Source organism: Ambystoma mexicanum, chromosome 6q, assembly GCF_040938575.1.
Source record: "Ambystoma mexicanum isolate Mex_15411 chromosome 6q, UKY_AmexF1_1, whole genome shotgun sequence".
NCBI classification, from domain to species: Eukaryota; Metazoa; Chordata; class Amphibia; order Caudata; family Ambystomatidae; genus Ambystoma; species Ambystoma mexicanum.
Genome location: NC_090937.1, coordinates 1,032,067,745 through 1,032,087,529, shown reverse-complemented (window position 1 = coordinate 1,032,087,529; position 19,785 = coordinate 1,032,067,745). Strand labels below are relative to the sequence as shown.

The 19,785-nt window shown below is 46.5% G+C and overlaps 1 protein-coding gene across 1 annotated transcript in view; it reads right to left on the bottom strand.

The window, feature by feature from the left end:
• The window catches only part of ASAH1 (N-acylsphingosine amidohydrolase 1), a 521,915-nt gene that overhangs the window by 357,028 nt on the left and 145,102 nt on the right, over positions 1 to 19,785 (bottom strand). Inside the window, exon 4 of the mRNA XM_069631558.1 lies at positions 17,325 to 17,411. Within this exon, the coding sequence (XP_069487659.1) occupies positions 17,325 to 17,411 (87 nt within the window). The remainder of the gene's footprint in view (positions 1 to 17,324; positions 17,412 to 19,785) is intronic.

Sequence of the window (19,785 nt, the reverse complement as noted above, 5' to 3'; positions counted from 1 at the left end):
ACATGAGGGCCAGCACCCATTGTGGATTCTTGTGTGGCCTTTATCAGATATGGAGTTTGTCTGCCTCTGGAAGCCTTGCCACTACTGGCTGCTTGCATGTGGGTCTCCCCAATCACTCAGCATGTGGGTCGGGAGTCTACCAAACCCTCTCTAATCCCTCCCCTGCAACCAGCAACCAATAGCTGCGGGTAGCATCTGACCCCTTTCACCACTTCACTGTGGGTTCCCAGTGTCAGGGAGAGGGCTTATTTACAGATCTCGCCCTCTTCCTTGGGAGCTTTGCTTGGGGCCTCAAAGGGTAGCAGCTCAGGTAGTCTGCGTCAATTGCTTCCCTGCCGATCAGTGGATTCCCGAAAATGTGTATGGCTGTAAGGCCAGAAACCATCGCATCACTTAGACATTGGTATCTTTGACTTTAGACAACCAGGAGAGGAGAGCAGGAATGGGCAGTAGGGTGAATTTACAGATGGTGTGATAATATTTCATGTAGCCTTTAGCCCACCAGATTGCTAGGCATGCCAGCTCACCAAATGCATAATTTTTCTCCCTCAGATGTAATTTTCAGAAAATAAGTTTGGTTGCAAAATTTGGCTATGACTTTCTGGGAGGTAAACTCCTAAAAAGATTAAGGAAGCATCAGTCTGTAGTTTAAAGGGTATATCAACGTCTGGTATTATGAAGGGCAGCGGTTGGAAAACTGAGCGCTTTAACTCCCTGAAGGTCTTCTCCACACTATCAGTTGTGGCGAGTCAGATATAGGAGACGGTCAAGAAGACATTGTTCAAACCTAGATGTGTTAGAATGTCTCACCTATCCATGGAACTATAATGGGTTTCCCCAAGCTTCAAAAAATAACTAACTGGTGCTCATCAGGATGTCTTACAAAAAACTCAGTCCTCTGTCAGAACATAATCTACCCTAGTATTTAACTCTACCACTAATAAAAAAAGAAACAAACTTTGCCTAGGAGAATATTACTCCAACCCCCTTTCTTGGCTTGTGGTGGCAGATTCCTGACTGCCACACATTTGTGTCTTTGGTTCACTCTTTCAGGCCTTGGCCTGCCAGTACAGTTCAAACGCGTCCTTTATCCTTTCTGCTTTTCTAGAGTAGGGGACTCCAGTTTTAAGAGTCAGTCAGTTTAAAGAGTTTGTTCCTCGAATGGAGTATGTGGCGAACCAGAAGAAGTCCGACTCGAGGACTTCACTTGAAGGGCGTTTATTTAAATTAAATGGAAAAATGTCTGTCCCTATCGCGAAGAGGGATTTCCCCTACCTATCAACTAAACTAAAGGTGCTTGCTGCATGTCAAAACAAAACGAGCCATCAGTCCAAAACCCCATTTACTATCTGGCCCAACCACTTTAGGAAACGACAACATAAATATCAGCCAGAACAATAGCCTCTTAGTTCCGGCTTCGTCCAGCCAATGTTATTTGGATCTCTCTCTGGGTATTGGTCACATTTCACCAAAGAAACATTTTCAGCTCTCTCTTTAGGCTCCTCAAGAAAAGCTGTAAATCTTTATACAAATTAAATGCTTCAGTCCTTCCCCAACCAACTTGGGTATTTCCCTTCCACTAGTTTTAGATCTTGGACAGACTGGTTGAACCCTGCAGGTTCCCTTCCACTCACAGGTTGAAAAATGTCCCTTAATTCCCTATGGCTCTCCAGACCCCTCAGGCTCTCCGACTTGTTCAACTTTTGTGGCTGCACCTATGACCACTGTCAATCTTCATCATTCGGATTTCTAAGGTTCCCCTGTAAGCCTTCTTGACATTTTTTCTCTCCTCGCTTTGTACTGCTCACCTCCCTCCACCATGGGCAACCCTGGTACCTTTGCTGCCCCAGTAGAGTGGGGTCTCAGCAGAGACATGGCCATTCACCCCCCTCTTCGGCGCCAGCATCTCAAAAAAATGTGCTTCCTGTATCCTGCCGGTCATGGCACACTCAGCAGTCCTTGCTCTGAAGAGCAGAGGATTCGTTCCTCCATTGCCCGCTAGTCTCGGGGTCTGTTCGGAAGGTCTTCCTTCCATCTCTGCAGTATCGCCCTTTCCAATGTCAGCCTCCCGGCGTCTCTCTTGCTTCCTCAATGACACTGCAAACTCACCTCTGCATAGGATTGTTCTCTCTGCATTCAGGTTCCTAGTCGCTTTATTCTCGCTGACGTACTTAAAATGGATGTGTTGTTCTCCATCAGCTGCCGAGTTTGTGAAGATTTCAGCCAACATTAGGGAAGTATTGTTTGTGTGTTTTGAATGCAGATCAACTGAAAGCACATCAGTCATTTCTATTCCCATTTAGGCAGACAGGATATTCTTTATAGGGAGTTCCGCATAGAAATGGGAGTCCTTATTCCCTAGAGGTGAGTCACTCCAAGTGAGGTCCTGCTTTCCCAAACCCCTAGAGAGGGTTTTGCTGAGCAGGCTCACCTTCCTACCCTCAAATGGGGCTGCTTCCCCCTGGGAAGACAAATTCCCCAAATACCTGTAACGGTGCAGAAGTAGGACGCTGACCCAGTAGTGGCATTTTGCTTGATAAAGACTTCTAAAGAAAATAAGGAAAACCCTACTTGTCCCCATGAGCAAGAGGGGTTGTCCTACCTCAACAAAAAGACTAAGGACGCAGTCAGGATGTCCAGTTGAAAACAAAATAGTCTACCGTCCTCTGTCAAAATGCCTATTTCCAACCCTCACACTTGTAACTAATAAGAAAGGGATAAAGGGACTTCCTGGTCCAGAAGGACTCCCCCCCCCCCCCCTTCCTCTGGACAATGTCCAATTGTACATGGGAAAGTTGCCTGCAAATGGCTTAGTTCTCCTCAAAAAGGCCAACACAAAGTTCCAGGTTCAATCAAAAGTAATTTCCAACAAAAAGATCTCTAGGCAATGCCAGGAGGGGGGTGGCGGGGAGGACTCTCTTCCCCTGGTCACAGTATTTGTAATGCCAAGAGGTTTCTCATCCCCTGGCTCTAGTGAGGGGTCAGTAATGAGAGGTGGACCAATGCTTGTATTTTTATCCAAATTAAACATGTTATTAAGAAGGTAAAAATTACAAACCAATCTTACTAAACCTACTCTACCAGAGAGTTCCCTACTTAATCTAAAGTCTAAGGGGGTTACTCCTAGCATCAACAAAACTGGCCCTCACACTAAACAAAAACACATTCAAAGTAAACATAAATAACATAACTAATAAAATAACCAACAACCAGTGATTAGGAATACTTTCACCTGTCCCCGATAGATCTCTTCCCCTGGATTGCTCAAAGTCAATTTCTTCCAAATGTTCCACAGAAAAAGTAAAGTCTTGAACCAGTTCTCGTAAGTTCAAATGAACTAGAAGTTCACAATCATAAATCCGATGGTATCAGTTCTGTAGCTTTCTGTAGAAGGGTTCCACCTTCTAATTCCAGCCAAGAAAGCAGCACCAATGGTAATCTTGTCTAACCTCCTTCCAGGAATGGCTTGCCATGGTTCAAAGAAGAAAGAAACAACTTCTGCTTTAACCACTTCCTCTGTAATTCTGACTTCTATAGTGTCTTTGGTATAATTGTCAGGATGCTTCTTCATATGTTGTTGCTTTCGTCTTGACAACCCCCTTCTACTACCATTACCATGGGTACAGGCTCCCTTTGTTCCACAGTAGGTCTACTACTTAAACAAACTTCAGGGTAAGATGCACTGACAGTATTATACACAACCACAGCTCTAGAAGTTCTACTCCACTTTGATGCTTTAGAATTGGACGGTGTTTTAAAGACAAGGCTCTTCGACCTCCACAGGTAGTCAAGGCACTCTTCTTTTCTAAGGTGTAAGAAAAGGGCAGCCTCTTTTCATCTTCTGTCTGTCCTATTATCACCACTTTAAACTGCTTCTGCTTCCAGACTGCTCCTCTTTCAACTTAACAGTCTCAGCAGCACAGATAATGGTCTTAATCGTCTTACAAGCACCAAGTTCCCTTTCTCAGCTTCATTCACACATTCATGGTTCCTGAAGCTAAATTGCCACACTACCAGATTTGGATAGCAATGTCACACTTATCAGAGGAAGCTGGACTTTCAAAAACTTTAACAACTTCAGTATGTGGATGAATAGATCTTAACAGGGATGGTTTCACCATAGAACGGATTCACCTACTGGCTTGGACAATGCTTGTTCTTTTTCGTCAGTTCAAACACTTCTACATGTATTGAAAACTTGTTCTGGATGTTACAAGGATTCATCTCCCAACTAGAAACAGATGCAGGTGCCTGTGACCACTCATTAAAGAGGATTGTTAACTTTGAAGACCCATAAAGAATTGTATTCCCCTTTATTAACACAGAGTTATTCTCTGGCTCCAGTCGAGAATCACAATAGTTTGCACGCAACCTCTCCTTGATGATATATACCTTGTAACACTTTGTGAAAGTCAGCTTTAGGTTTCCGAGTGATATGGAAATAGTTATCCTTCTTAAGTGGAGACATGCAACTATTTCGGTAACGTTCAAACAGTTCAACAATGGAAAATGAAATCTTTTTTATACGTGAGCAGTTCGACTTGCATTAGAAGTGTGTGGTATACATTTTCATTGTTAATAGGACTCTTCATAACGACTAACCAATTCTACTCACATGTGAGTTATTATAGAGCTAGTAAAAGTTACTGGAAAGGGATTTAAAGTGAACCTGCATAAGGAGCTTCATTCACTGGCTCCAGGGAACACTGCGTTTGCGGGCTGCTTCCACGTACAGACTTCATTAGCTTCTGCTACTATGTTAGACACTCTTGGGACCCAGACCCTTCGGCAGCACAAGTGTATTCAGTCCAGCCTTAACCACAGAGAGTCTCCTGCTCCCCTCTGTCCCCCAGCTTGCTTCTGTACACGGGCCTCGAGTTGCACCATGGTTACGGCTCTGTAGTCACAGCCACTAGGCGCCCCTGGGAGGACTTTCAACCTCGGCACGTCTCTCTAAGTGCAGCCATGACAAAACAGGGGTTGCGAACACAGGACTCTCTCAGGACTTGCAGGTGAAATCTGCTTTCCTCTTACCCCGCGTCCCTCAAGTGAACACACTTCCTCGTGAACTGTCAGCCTTGTGCTCTTCTCCTTCTGTTACTACTACCAGCCGTCCATCTCCTTCTCCAGCTCCATGCTACTTCCCCCCCCCCCCCCTCCTGCTGCAGCCTTTTATGCTTCTTAAGTGGGTTAATTGTTTGCAAGCACAGGCCCTTATGGTTAATTGCCTGTCCTTCCTTTCTACATGCCTCTTCAGCCCTCTTCATTCCAGTACCTGTGGGATTCTGGGACGTGTAGTTCACTTTAGTGGAATCAGGGTTTTCTACTTCTTTTACACTGTGAGACTGCACAGATAGCAGCACCGGAGGACAGAACCTTGTCAAGTAACCCGTTTGTTTAGGCTGCTCTAGAAGTCAATACCAGAGCACATTTCAACAGCCATTAGGATTTATTCACTGTTTGGAATAGAATTGTCCGCAGGATCTAAGCAACCGCCAGAAATCCATACACAAAACAAAGGTCTAGAATATTGATCAATCTGGTGCTTTGAACCACGTCTGTCCCGATGAACAACAAGTGGTATGGTCGCCTGGATGTATGCACCATTACCAAAAGGGCCGAAACACCCTGTGTCGACGCTTCCACCGGAAAAAAAAAACATCTAAGCAACAAACTTTAGCTATGTTCTGCAACCATAATCTACCAAAACAGACTGTGGACTAGAAAGGGAATAGTGACACAAACTTGGTTCCCACTAGACACAAAAACTATCTTTGGTTGTGGAGAAGTCACCCATGAAAAACACTACATACAAATTTTGAATTTGAATCAGATATGTTGATTGCATTGAAGGCACTATTAAATACTAACCCCACATGAGTGAAACATAAGCTTAGCTTCTATCGTATGAAAAATATGTTGTTAAATGTCTTAGTTTGTCACAATATGTTTGTATTAAATAGTAGGACTATGTTTAGAAAGTCTCTTTGGGGTGCGTTTTCACCCCTCCCACCCGCAGCCTCTGGAGTCTCCTTGCACCCTCCTGGTCCCCCTCTGCGTACGTTTGCACTTAGTTAGCAAGGGTTCTGGTCCTTGGCAACACCTGTAAGCTTCTGCTGCGTCCCCGGTCTTCTCTTAGCAGCTCGCCAGCTGATCTCTTCCAGTGAAGGAGTCTCCCATTTTCCTTAGTCCCTTGCACACTGCTGCCACACAAAGGTCTTCTTGGTTCCCATAGTGAGGGAGACTCCAGCTTCCTTCAGTTCCCCACAGGCTTCTAGGGATCAAGGGTTCCACCTCTCGCTGGCTAGTGCAGTGGTCCACAGCCCCTTCTCTGCCAGCACAGGATTCCTGTTACCTGATTCTCCAGGGAAGGCATGACAACACTTCCTGGTTTCTCTCCTCTATTTCTACTCTAGATAGACCAATCGGAAACCAGCAACCACTAGACTGTTCCTTGTGGTTCTCAAAAGTGATCTGCATGCAGCCGCGCTTCTCCCTCGTCACAGTACTGATCTTTCGGGGTCCTTGTGGGTCAATGAAGTGCCTCCTCGTCACAGTACTAGGAAGTGGATCTTCACTTGGATACCTCCTAATCTTCCTCGTTCCAGTACATGCTAGGGTAGCAATATCTCATAACTCTATGAGGGAAGGGACTGTTATTGAGGTCATAAAAAGGGGGTCTAGGGTCAGGTGATTGGCGGGCATATCGCGTTCTCACAGGACCTTCGTCACCAGTCCCATGAAGTTTCCTCCCCCCCCACCCCCCAAGAGATCCTCCTGTGGAGTCCCACCCCCAAGGGGAATATCGGGTAGTGGCCTCACCTCCCTGGCCTCATGGAAAGGGGCCACCCCCATGGAAGCAGTGACAATATCCTGGGATTCGTCACATACCCCTCCTGTTACGCGAGAGGCTCCCGCTGAAATGGTAGAAGGAAGCAAAGTGACTTAAGAAGGTCCATATTTCCCTGTTCTTTCCCTTTTCAATTTTCCACTAGAACCATTTCATAACGCCGAGCATTGGAATCATTCATAGACTCAGCCAGGTCAGGGGTGAGCGATAAAATCACTAGCCATAGTTTCCTTCATGTTAAGTAGTACTGGCAGTACAGTATTTCCCATTTGATAGTTAAGACCGGGCATATGCTACAGTGGAACTGGAAGCCTTGAGGGAACAACTTACGGCTGTTATACAATATGAGGTGTTCAATACCATCATGTTCATGGGACAATAATAAGGCCACCAAGCAGACCTTTGAGGCATCATTCTAGAGTATAAACTCCTGGTTAAAGTCTGGCATTTTCCATATGGGTTCTTGATATAAAACCTGTTTGTCCTTTAAAGCTTCTCTGATCATCTTTCCCCCAGATGAGTTTTGGAGTCGAGCATTTTTCAGCCTGTCTGTGAGATTGGCGGCTAAGGTGGACTAGTTGGGGATGAACCATCAATCATATCCTGTTAATCCCAGGAATACTCAGAGGTCCCTTTTGGTCTTGGGTACGGGGGTTTGCTGTACAGCCTTAACTTGTTCGGTTTGGGGTTATATCAGGCCATTTCCCATGAAATACCCAAGGTAATTTGCGGTCGACCGGGCCAGGTGGAATTTCTTTGGGTTCGCCTTTGAGCCGGCTTTTCTGAGGGCCTGTAAAATCACAGAGATTATGCATGTGTTCGGCCAGGTTTTACTATGAATGACAATATAATTCCAATAGGCCCCAGAAAAGTTAGAGTAAGGTCTTAGAACTCTGTCCATTAATCTCTGGAAAGTAGCGTGTGCTCTGTTTAAGGAAGTACTTTGTAGTGAAAAAGCCCCTGTGGTGTGGAGAAGGCAGTCTTGTTCCTATCGGATGGATTTAGGGGTGCCTGCCAATATTACCTTGTCAAATCTAGAGTGGAGATGTACTTGGATGAACCTACCTTTTCAATATGTTCAACGATTCGTGGCATGAGGTAATTGTTAAACGTAGAAATGGAGTTCAATTTTCATAAACCAATACAGAACCTCCAGGTCCGGTTATGCCACTAAAACAATGGGGGAAGATCAGGGGCTCTCAGTGATGTCGGCCTTGAGCATTTCCTCAAGCTCAGTCTCTAGGATTTTCCTTCTTGACCCTGAGATCAAGTAAAGTTTCAAGTTTAGCATTTGTCCAGCTGGTGTCCGGATTAGTAGAAAAAGTTACCAATTCTACCTAGTTCTTCAGAAAAGACCTCAGGAATTGTTTCAAGAAGTCATGGAAGTCTAGGGTTGTACGTTGCTAGGCATTAGCTGTGTCTCCAATTCCTGATCTGTAAGGAGTGTGGCCATGGTCACGGTAGTTTCCTGCAGTGTGTCCACCTTCCACTCCTTTAACAAATTAATAAGGTATATTTGCGTCTTCTGACGTCCATTTGGTGGGCGACTACATAGTTCAGGGGAACCTTTTTTCCAAACTTTTGTAGGGACCATACCATTTGGACACCATTTTATTCTCTGCAGTGGGGAGGAGAGCCAAGATGGATTCACCTATAGAGAAATATCTGGCTACAGCTTGTTTGTCATGAAGGGCCTTCTGATGTTCTTGAGCTTTATCTAAATGATGTTTCACGATTTCCCGAACAGAAGCCATATGGATTTTAAGTTTCTGGGCTATTTGCGAGACGGGTAGGGTATCCTCTTCCCTTTCCTCCCATGTCTCTTTAAGCATGTCAAGTACATCTTGAGGTTCCCTTCCATACATCAATTCAAAAGAGGAATATCCTAGGGATGCCAGTGGCGTTTTCCTAATGGCAAAGGGGTCCCAGGGAATCATGACATCCTAATTATAGCCACCAGTCTCTATCAGCTTTTGATATGAGAAGTCATTTATAACGCTCCTGTGCACAAGTGTTTCTAGGCGTGACAAAACCAGATAGGGTAGACAGAAGGAGGACAAACAAACCATCTTACTATGCCTCGTTTCATTCAGATTGTGCAAGTTCAAGGGGAGGGAAAAGAAGTGCCATAGAGGGGGATTGGGGGGGGGGGGGGGAGAGTGCAGTGACAAGACGCGGTAAGTGCTGCCAGGGTGGTGGCTCATATAAGTGCAGAGAAGCAGGGGACTGTAAGGTTGCATATACAGTCCCTAAGTGGGTGGGAAGCGCCGGAGGCAGTGCAAGGGGCTACTGGTCATGCTGAAGCCTGTTGATCATGAGGTTCAGTGGATGGCCGGGTAACCAGTTAGCCCATCAGACAGGAGCGAGAGAAAGAAAGCAAAAGCGAAAAGGAAGGTCTTGTGTTGCTTCCGGAACCTTAGGTGGTCCTGCTCAAGTTTGAGGCAGGGAGGCTGTTCCAGAGGGAGGCCCCAGCCGAGGACAGAGTTGGATGTAGTGTGGTCCCCAGCCGCAGAAAGCCATTTGCATAGCTCCCAACTCACACGCTTTTGGTGGGTGTCACCCGCCTTGTAAACAGCGGACTCACCCGCCAAACCTCATGCACGCCCATTCATTTCAATGGGCCGCTCACCCGCCAAAAGTAAAATCGGGTGTTTTCACCCGCTTTTGCAACATAAATGGTTGAGAGCTATGCATTTGGACGATGCAGAGGGTCTTGAACTTGATCCTTGCAGCCACCGGGAGCCAGTGGAGAGATTTCAGGGCTGGAGAGATACAATACCTGGGCAGATTTTGAAAAGGCTGTTGCAGTGGTCCAGCCCAGAGAGAACCAGGGCTCTGGGGGAAAGTGAGAAAAGGAAGAATACCTCTGAGAAAGTACAGCTGGTAGTGTGACTTCGAGATGTCAAATGTGTGGAGAGAAGGAGAGGGTGGAGTCAAAGTTTCTTCGCCTCACAGGAAGGTGCGGGTAGAGGGCCTAGGGTGAGCAGAGGTCCCAAAGAGAAGGATCTCAGTCTTACTGGCATTGAGGCAGAGATTGTTCGAGGTACACCATTCCTGAATCGCTGATAGTCAGGTATGAGCAAGACAGCAGGAGGCTGAGGGAAGCCTGAAGGAGAGCAGAGTGCCATCTGCATAACACTGAAAGTTAGAACAGAAGGTAGAGATGAGGTGGGCCAGAGGAGCCAAGTAATGGTTGAAGAGCCAGTGTGAGGGGTTAGAAGCCTGGGGAATACCACACGTAGAGCGAAAGGTGGGAGAGAGAAAGGACCCAAGTTGGACCTGGGAGGTCGATCGGAGGTCAACCATGCTAGGGCCTGGCCCGTGATGCCCAGGTTGTCATGGAGACAATCAATCAGGATGGCGTGGTTGACCATATCGAAAGCAGAGGATAGATTAAGGAGAATGAGGACAAAAGGAAGGTTTGAGTTGAGATTAGAGAAAAAGTCTTCACTGGTGTTAAGGAGAGCAGTTTCCATGCTTCTGGTTGCTCTGAAGCCAGACTGGTGGTCATGGAGACAACCAACAGATTCAGTATGGAGAGTAAGCTGGGAGATGGCCAGCTTTTCCAAGAGTTTGCTGGGAATGGAATGATCGAGATCGGGTGGTAGTTTGCCAGAGAGGAAGGATCTTCTTGAGGAGGGGGTGTTCAAGGGAGTGTTTTAGGGGAGAAGGGAAGGTTCCAGTTGCCAAAGAGTGATTGCAGAAATTGGCCAAGGCTCGAGCGAGGGTGTCGATGTGGTCCTTGATGGTTCTGGAGAAGCAGGGGAGCACCTGCTTTGACAAGACTTTCATAGTATGACTTGTCTAGAAACATTGCAGTTTTTTTCACCATGCACTCCTAGGTTTAATAGTTCATCCAATTTAAGTAGGTTTATCTGGAAAACAGAAACTGCTTTTTAATGTGTTTAAGGTGCGGGGAGATAACAGCCAACCCTGGCATATGGGTTGTGAAATACATAGAAACAGAATAAGTTCCTCAATGAAGGAACTCCCATACCCTGCACACTATCACAGGCTCCTCTAAAGTAGCCAAACAGTTAAAATATGGCTTGTGTTCACCCTATAGGTGAGATCTGTTCAGTCCAACAATCTGTTTCAATAGTTAGGTAGACAGTACATTTATGATTTCTTAATGACGAGCATCAAGACAACTTTCTTTGACTTCTTCATATGTTGTTTTATTTTTCAAAATTAGCCCAACGCGTTTCGAGAAAAACATCTCTTCTTCAGGGGTATATATATTCAAAATATCAATCCAAGAAATAAATTCCAGAAAACAAAGTTACTATAATTGTGGAAATTTTGCTAATTCAGTAAAGATTCAAAAACAACTATTTCACGTGCAGGTCTGGACACTATCCTAAGTATCATTAGACATCTACTGGCTTAAATTTCATTTTGCATGCTTACATTGGTACTCCTTTTTCAAAATTATACAATCGTTCAACAAGTTTGTAAATAGGTTTACCAAAAAGAAAATCAAGAAATCTACATTGTGACTGTCTACACAATAAAAGCATGTACTCAAGCGAGGCTGTTGAGGGGAACAAATGGTTACCTCTATTAAGATAAAGATTTAGAGCAGAGCACGTTGTTACCTCTATTATTTCAAATGTATCTCTAGGAGTTAGGTATGTCACATCATGGATGTACAACAGTACAGTAAGAGCGAAGAGCGAGAGCGAAGAGGGAAGAGGGAAGGGCAAGAGCGAAGAGGGGACAGGGGAGAGGGGAGAAATAGAGGAGACGGGTACAGTGAGCACAGAGAACCAAAACCACTATGATCACAGTTGGGGGGGTCTAAAGAGAAGGAGACAGTGCAATAATACAATAGAGACCACTGGGGGGGCACGAGAGTGAGGGGAAATGCAATACTGTAAATAAATTCATAGAACACTAGTAACTGTGGCAGATCTAGAGGAGCAAGAAGAGTCTGCATACGAATGACAGAAGCAGAGATCCACTCTGGGCTACCCCACCTCCTGGACAGTTGGGTCTGGGTTCGGAGAGGATCTTGTAGCCGTCAGGGAGCAGAGTGTCAAAACTCGTGACACAGCTAGCCGTAAGACTGAGGACATCCAGATGAAGGTCTTCGAGCAGTCGGCAGATGTCTTTGACAGCAGAGCGAGAGTTAAGGGTAGTGACGTGGAGCAGATTGCTACATTTGAAAGACTTCTGTGGTGGAGTACAGGCATGAGGTATGCCCTACAGAGGTGTTATAGGTCCCCAAGAGTGGGCAGTCGAGGAAGAAGGTGATAGAGTAGTCAGAGAGGAAGAAGAGTGTGCCAGAGAGGTGCCGGAGGAAGGAGGAGGCAGAGAAGCTGAGGAGGGTGCCAGAGAGGTGGCGGAAGAGGAAGGTGGCAAATGAGCCAGAAAGGTATAGCTAGGAGTAGCAGGAGAAGAAAGGAAGTTGATGAGACACAGGAAGTGTATTGAAAAGGAGTAGATTGGGCTGAGGGCCCTGGACCAAGAGGGTGGCATTCAGATAGACATTAATGATGGTCTTGGAGGAGTGGAAAGGGGCCAAGAGGACCTCCCACCGAGTGCCACCATTAACGGGAGAGGAGGAAAAAGGAGAGAGAACAGAGACCATATGGGGGAGGGGGGTCCTTAGTCCTGGAGAGGGAACTACAAAGAGGATGTCGTGAGGTTCTGGCTGGCAGAAGCACTGGCGTAACCATCAGCGATAGGGAAGCCCGTGTTGGGGACCAGTATTTCCTTTTTGAGCTTCTTCCTACCAGACCTAGTGAGAGGGATAAGATAGGAGATAGAATAGCAGTTAGAGAAGATAGGGGAGACTGAGAGCACCATGGAGGGGTACGAGGCGGAGCGCAAAGAGAAGGCAGCCCAAGCAGGAGGGGGTGAGGGTCACACACAGGGGAAGGCACAAGCAGGAAGACGGGTACAGTGAGCACAGAACCGAAACCACGATGATCGCAGTTAGAGGTGGGGGGGGCCTAAAGAGAAGGAGACAGTGCAATAATACAATAGAGACCACTGGGGGGGACACGAGAGTGAGAGGGGAAATACACAGTGCTTTAAGTGGGCCGGGGCCTGCCGGGGCCGGGCCCCGGCAGTCTCCAAAAAGTGGGGCTGAGCCGGGGCCCTGCCGGGGCCCCCCGACCTCATCACGCCATGGCAGGACGCATTATCCCGCCGCGGCCGCAGCCGCGACGGGAGATGCGCCCACCACTTTAACGTCAGGCAAGCTGACAGAAGTGCCAGCCAGGCACACCGTTGCTGTGCCTGGCTGGCACTTCCGTCAGTCACTGTAACTTTCTCTGATGACCCCTCATCTGAGGGGCCATCAGAGGAAGCTAGAGTCCTTTAGTTTTCCCTCGCCAGGTCACTGACCCTCAGCGAACCCGCGGGCTCCATGATCTAATATGTAGATTAGATCACGGAGCCCGCAGGTTCGCAGAGAGTGAAAGACGCCTCGGGGTCAGTGCTCTGAGCAGAGATCACTGTACCCGAGGCGCCTTTCTCCTTTGGCAAGGCTTTATAAAAGATGCCTTCAACTGTGTAAGTTTAAGCCATCTTTTATAAACGTAGAAATATGTCTATGTTTATAACAGACTGCTTGAATCGTACACAATTCAAGGCATCTTTTATAAAGCTTTGTCGACGGACAAAGCCACCTTGGGTTTTGTCCGTCCTCAACGCTTTATAAAAGATGCCTACTTTTCAAGCCGTCTTTTATAAACATAGACATATGTTACAAATGTCTATGTTTATAAAAGGCAGCTTTAAAAGTACACAGACCATAGTAAGGTAAGCACACAAGTGTGCGTAATTTACTATGCTTTGTGCACTTACAAGCCACCTTTTATAAACATAGAAATATGTAACATTGCTATGTATATAAAAGAAGGCTTGAAAAGTCACAAACCATAGTAGTACGCAAACAAATATATAAATGCTCAAATACATTTATATATTTGTTTGCGCACCTTACTATGATTTGTGCACTTTTAGGCCACTCCCACAATGGAAGCCACGCCCCCAAACGAGGGCCCCCCCTCAATTTCTTACCCCACTTAAAGCACTGGAAATACAACACTGTACAGAAATACACAGAACACTAGTAACCCTGGGGGACCTAGAGGAGCAAGAAGAGAATGCAAACAATGCACAGATATCCAATACAATAGTCTCAATAGAGAGTAATGGGGAATGCAATGCAGTACACAATACACAAAACACTAGTAACCCTGGGCGACCAAAGGAATAAGAAGAGAATGCAAACAATACAACAAATATAGAATAAATAGTCACAACTAGGGGGGGTGCTTGGAGGGGGAAGGAAGAGAGGGGAGAAAGGACCCAAGAATTATGAAGAAAGCACACAAGGAGACTGGCAGAGAGTGGAAGGATTCGTAAGGCCGGGCAAAATGGAGCCTGGGTTGTAGGGGGAAAGTGCACGTGGAGACGGGCAGTGGGGGGGTACACGCAAGGCAGGGGGAAGTGTTGTGGGGGTGGGGGTACAACAGGGAGATGGGGTCAGACGCGCAAGGTCAGGGAGTTGCGTGGAGTGCAGCAGTGCTACTCCCTCTCCCTGCACCTTCTTACCCAACGGATGCAGATGGATGGAGTATCGTCCGCACTCGCAATCTCCGCCGCTGCCCCTTCGCCACCAAACACCTACGTCGCACAGTGGATTATTCTTTTCAAGGTTTGATTGAACCCTTCCACAAAGCCATCCATCTGGGATGGTACACTGAGGTATGCAAGGTATTATGTATGGCCACTTGCATAATCCTCGACATAAAGGTGGATCCTTGGTCCGCGAGGATTTCCTTTGGAAATCCGACTCAGGGAAAGGGAAGTAGGGGTTTTAAAATCTGTTATTCCTGAAAGGGAATTTTCAGGATACCGAGTGGCAGCCCTACAGATAAGGGATGTACTAAAAATTAGCAAATAGTTCACAAAAATTAAAATAGAGTCAAAATACTCCCAACAAAAACCAGGAAAGAGACGAGCAGAATCTTGCACCCCTGCGTTCACCCTCACTGCTCCATGGATAGGTTTGGACCAGTATTGCATGTCGTACTACAGGAAGAAAGTATTTTAACTGCCTGATTGAAAGAAGTAAACATCTATCTTTTAATATGCACAAATAACTAGGTGCAAATAAATAATTACAAAAACATTTTCCATTTTTCAGTTAAATCATATTTTTACATGCTTATAAAATACTCTCATTGGGAATTGGACTTACATGTTTACTCCCTAAAAAAATCACTTTACTCCCAGCTTTAAAAAATCTGCCTTCCAAATCTTACCTGGAGCACTGCCGAGTAGCGTAGTAAACAATTGGAGGTTTCAAATGAGCCTACTAGGTCTATGGTGATGCAGGGAAAATGGCACCTCAATGATTGGTAGGGGTTGTAATGGGGTAGGCGATATGGAGTGGCTGTGATGTTTTTGGCAGATATCACAGGTTAGAACGTGTGCCCTCCTTCTCGGCAGCATCGCCCTTCCTAATGCTGACCTCCCAGCATCTCTCTCTCTCGTCTCTTGGTTCCTCCATGCCACAGCTAGTTTCTGCAGTGTAGCACAGCTCCGCCCATCCAGGGCGTTCTCACATCAGAGGCTTGCCTCTGCATAGGACTCTTCTTGCTGAATTCAAGGTTCCATGTCTCTTAGGCTCACTGCTGTACTAAATGGGGCATGTTGTTCTCCATCAGCTGCTGTGTTTGTGAAGATTCCAGCATTACCTTGAGCCAACATAAGGGAAGTAATGTTGTTGTGTTTTGAATGTGGATCAACTTCAAACAACATCAGTCATTTCTATTCCCATATAGGTAGACAGAGAATTCTTCATAGTGAGCTCCAGACATGAATCTGAGTCCTTGTCCCCCTAGAGTCACTCCCAGTGAGTTCCCGCTTTCCCAAAACCCTAACGGAGGTGGGGGGGGGGGGGTTTGCTGAGCAGGCTCACCTCCCTGGTCTCAAAGTGGGTGGCTCCCTCCTGGGAAGAAAAGGCACATTCCCCAGGTTCTTCACAAGTAACTGGTCCTGTAAACCAGCTTCTTGTTTAGTATAATAGGCCCTGGACTTAAGTTTAGAATCAATTTCTTGCTCACCCCTCCAGGGTGTTTCAGTCTCTCATGGGTTATTGGATCTCTTAACACAGTGTGGGCCATCTGGCTCTTCTGCCTGTCTCGGCTCTTCCACTGTTCACACCCTTCTGTGGGTTCCTTGTTCCTCAGCCAGGCGTGGGCTCTCTGGCTGCTCAGGCTGTCTGGCTTTCCTATCACTCTCACCCCCACGTGTAGCATTTTGTTGCTCACCCAGGCCTGGGCAATTCGGGCTCTGCAGTCGTCTGGCTTTCATATTGCCCTTATCCCTTCGTGGCGCCTCTAGTGGCCCAGCCCGCTGTGGGCTATTTGGCCCCTCATGCGATCTAGATTTCGTGTTAGTCTCACCCTCTTGTGGGGTATTTCAGTGCATCACCACCCTCCTCCCACCTCTGTGTCAGCTGCGTACTTGGTCCTCGTTGCTGGTGCTCATCGGGAGAGGCGGCTTCTCCGTTTGCTGCTGAACCTCTGAGTTGAGGTCCTCGTGCTCAGGTCTTCCACTTCGGTTCCTACTATCTGCAACAGACAGGACTTCGGCGTTGCAGCTGCAGAACGCTGGTATCTGCAGGGTCTGTAGCAGCTCAGTCTCTCGCTCTCCACCGTCCTGGGATCGACTGTGTTATGCGGACTCTGGGTATCCTCCACCTACCACACTGTCCGCGTGGCCCTACCTCTAGGATCAGACCTCATCTGCGCTCCAGCGCAGGTGTCTGTTTTGCACCCTCAGGCTGGTTCGTCTCCTCTCCACATGGACTTCAGTTCTCATGTTCCTCCCTGGAACGGGGGAGGAGACACCACTGATTCTGCTCTTCAGGGATAGACATTAACAGAGTGGGGTCAGAAACCAAGCCATTCACTTTTAAAGGGCCCTGCATCTCCCCATATAACCAATAAACATTTAGGACTCTGCTTTCAAGCGGGGTGTAATAACCTCTTTACCTTTGGATTCCGGGACCCCCAAGGGGAAGGGGCTCACCCCAGGAATATCCTGCTTGCTCTGTCCGCTAGGGAGTTTTAAGCGTGGCAGGCTCACCTACTCACTAGCTCCGGATTGCACCGGGCTCCTTTCATTATCTCACTGCGGGTTCCCAAAGTCAGGCAGAGGTCTTTTACCAATTACCAAATACAAACTAGCCCGCAGGAAAGCATATTAATTACCCGAGTATGGTATAGGACATATCTGTATTTATTGAATAACAGAGTGCAATGTCGAATAGAAATGGCTTACAAAGTATGCAATAACAGCTGAGGAACCGTAAGGTGAGGTGCCTTTACATAAGAGCATTGTTTGAGTGAAGAATACCAGGTGGAGAAGGTTTAAAAGGGACAACATACATCAAGGACAGCAAAAAGATGATAATTTATATTGGGAATGAGAAAAATCGGATACTTACGAGGTCTTCATCCACAAACTTGACGAGCTTCCCACTGGGAACGAAGGCATTTGCTAAATCTTTAATGGCTTGTAATAAAGTGAACAGCTGGGGAGAAGCAAAGAAACAGTATGAACAGTAGGTATTACCACTTCAGCACACCATAAACATTCTGGTTCTATGTCATTTCATCATGGGATGTACCAAAAACACAATAGAAACACTGAAATATTAGGATGAAACCTAATGTCATTTCTTGCGACTAGAATGTTTGGTATAACGTCCTTTCATTGTGGGATTTTTTTTGCTGAGTTTTTTACCACATGTTTTTTAACGAAAAATACATCACATTTTTAGGGGGGTTGGAATAATATATATTTGGGGTGTGGGTGTTCGGGATCATATAAAAAATATGAGTGGATGAGAGTTTGGGGTGGAACCCCCCAAAAATAAAAAAAATTCAATGAGTGTTTTCATTGAAATATCTGTGGTAAAAAAAAACGCGAAATAGACATAAGGACAGACTAGCAGAAAGTCAGGGGAAGCAAGACCCAGTTGGGGGACACTCATACAGTTATCCTTACAGGACTAACCTGGTGATACCAACAGTTGGAGGACACACATACAATTACACTACAGGAATAATCTGGTGAAACCAACACATTACTTTTGTAAAGAGGCACAACCTAATCATAGGAGGGTAAAATACCTACACATCTACTTTCTATTAGGCTGGCAAAACAGTGGCTAAGGAAGAAAAGATGTTAACCATACTTTTAAGAATAGTGCATCACACATTCAAGATCAGTAAGAACTTTTGTAACTGTTCACTCTTAGAATTACAGTTACCAACCAACTGTTTACAAGTAAGTAAAACACTTGATTTCTTTTCTAGGCCGAAGTCCCAATCCCTTCAAAGTCTTTCCCTTATTCTTGGAGCATGAGTGTTCTCAATGGAAGAAGGGGCGGGCGGGGGTCACTAGGGCTAGTGACCAACAGGCAGTGTTATAATAAGTTCTTTAGTAGCAAAGGTCAGAGTTCCTTAGGAAAACTGGGCAAACAGGTGAGTTAGAAGAGGGTCCAGGGGCTTCACAGAAGACACCCTAGCAGAATTCTAGCAGTGGGACTGGGTGACTGGATGAGGGACCTCCCAATCACAGAAAACACCCCAGGACTACACAGAAATCCCAAAAGGCTTATGGTAAGTATATACCCAAGCCAACACAGTACCTCAGCAATGAAGAAGAGATTGCAGGAGAACTTCAGGGACTGCAGCCAAATAACCGTTGAGTGGATTCCTTGTCCTGGAGACTGAACACAAGACCTCAGAAAGGACTTTGCAGCAGGGATCGATGAAGAAGGCTCTAGGCAAGGTTTCCCTCGCGGCTGAATGCGGTTCTGCGCGTTTGGCGCCTTTTCAAGGAGCACAGAAGAAGACAGAAAATCACGGTTGATTTCTCGTCGTTTTAAAGGTCCAGCACTCTTGTGACAAGACTTTACGGACTCGAATCGTGTCCCTGGAGATACACCAGGATGCCCACGAAGTTTCAGCAAGATTCGGAAGACCGTGCACCGCACAGTGGCTGGAGGTCTGAGGGTATTGCAAAAACGCAAGGTCGCAGCAACCCGTGGGATGGCTCAAAATGCAGTTCTTCTCGAGTCTAGTGGGTCTCACCAGGCTCTGGGTTCGGGAGACTCCAGGTCGATTGGAAGGAAGGGCTGCAGCAGGCTCCGGTTACACAGCAGGCTCTCCGGTCGCTGGAAATCATCTCCGCCGCTTTTCCTCTGTCATCCTCTTCGGTTTTCTGTTCCAGTGGTCGACATAACTTCAGCTTCCAGGTTTCCAGTATTTATCAGGAATTACAGCACAACCTCTGCATTCTCTCCCCGCATTTTACAAGAAAGGGGCGTCTGGTTGTCCAATCAGGACAGCCAGCTCCCCACTGGGATTTGTCCCAGTTGAAGCAAGGCGTAAGACAAAGGATGGGGAAGTTTCGGACTCCTCCCCCACTTCCTGTGCTTACAGACTGACTGGAGCCTCGGCGGGGTGTCCAGGGGACTCCCGCCGAAGACAAAACTCACACAAAGGAATTTCCCGCCCTGGATGTCAGGGGAAGGAACAAGAAACGACAAGAACACTAAAATGGCAGAAAAAAAAAAGACAGTGGTCATTTTGGTAAAATGAGCACCCTTGGGTGCCTTTATTGCAGCTGTGATCACAGCCGCAGTAAAGGTGCACCAAATTAGTAAAAGGTATCACTGCCACCAGCCATTAAAGGTAAGCTTGTCACTTAATGTGAAAGGGGATACATGGTATCTCCCCAGCACTCCACATAAGATGGGGTGTGCTGGTTTCACAGAATAAAATTAAAGGGATCCACAGATTCTTTCTACCCTTGGGAACTGTAGTTCACTCAAGGTTAGCACACGAAAGTTAAATGGGGAGCATCTAGGGCAACCCAGCAACTCATTGCCAATAAGT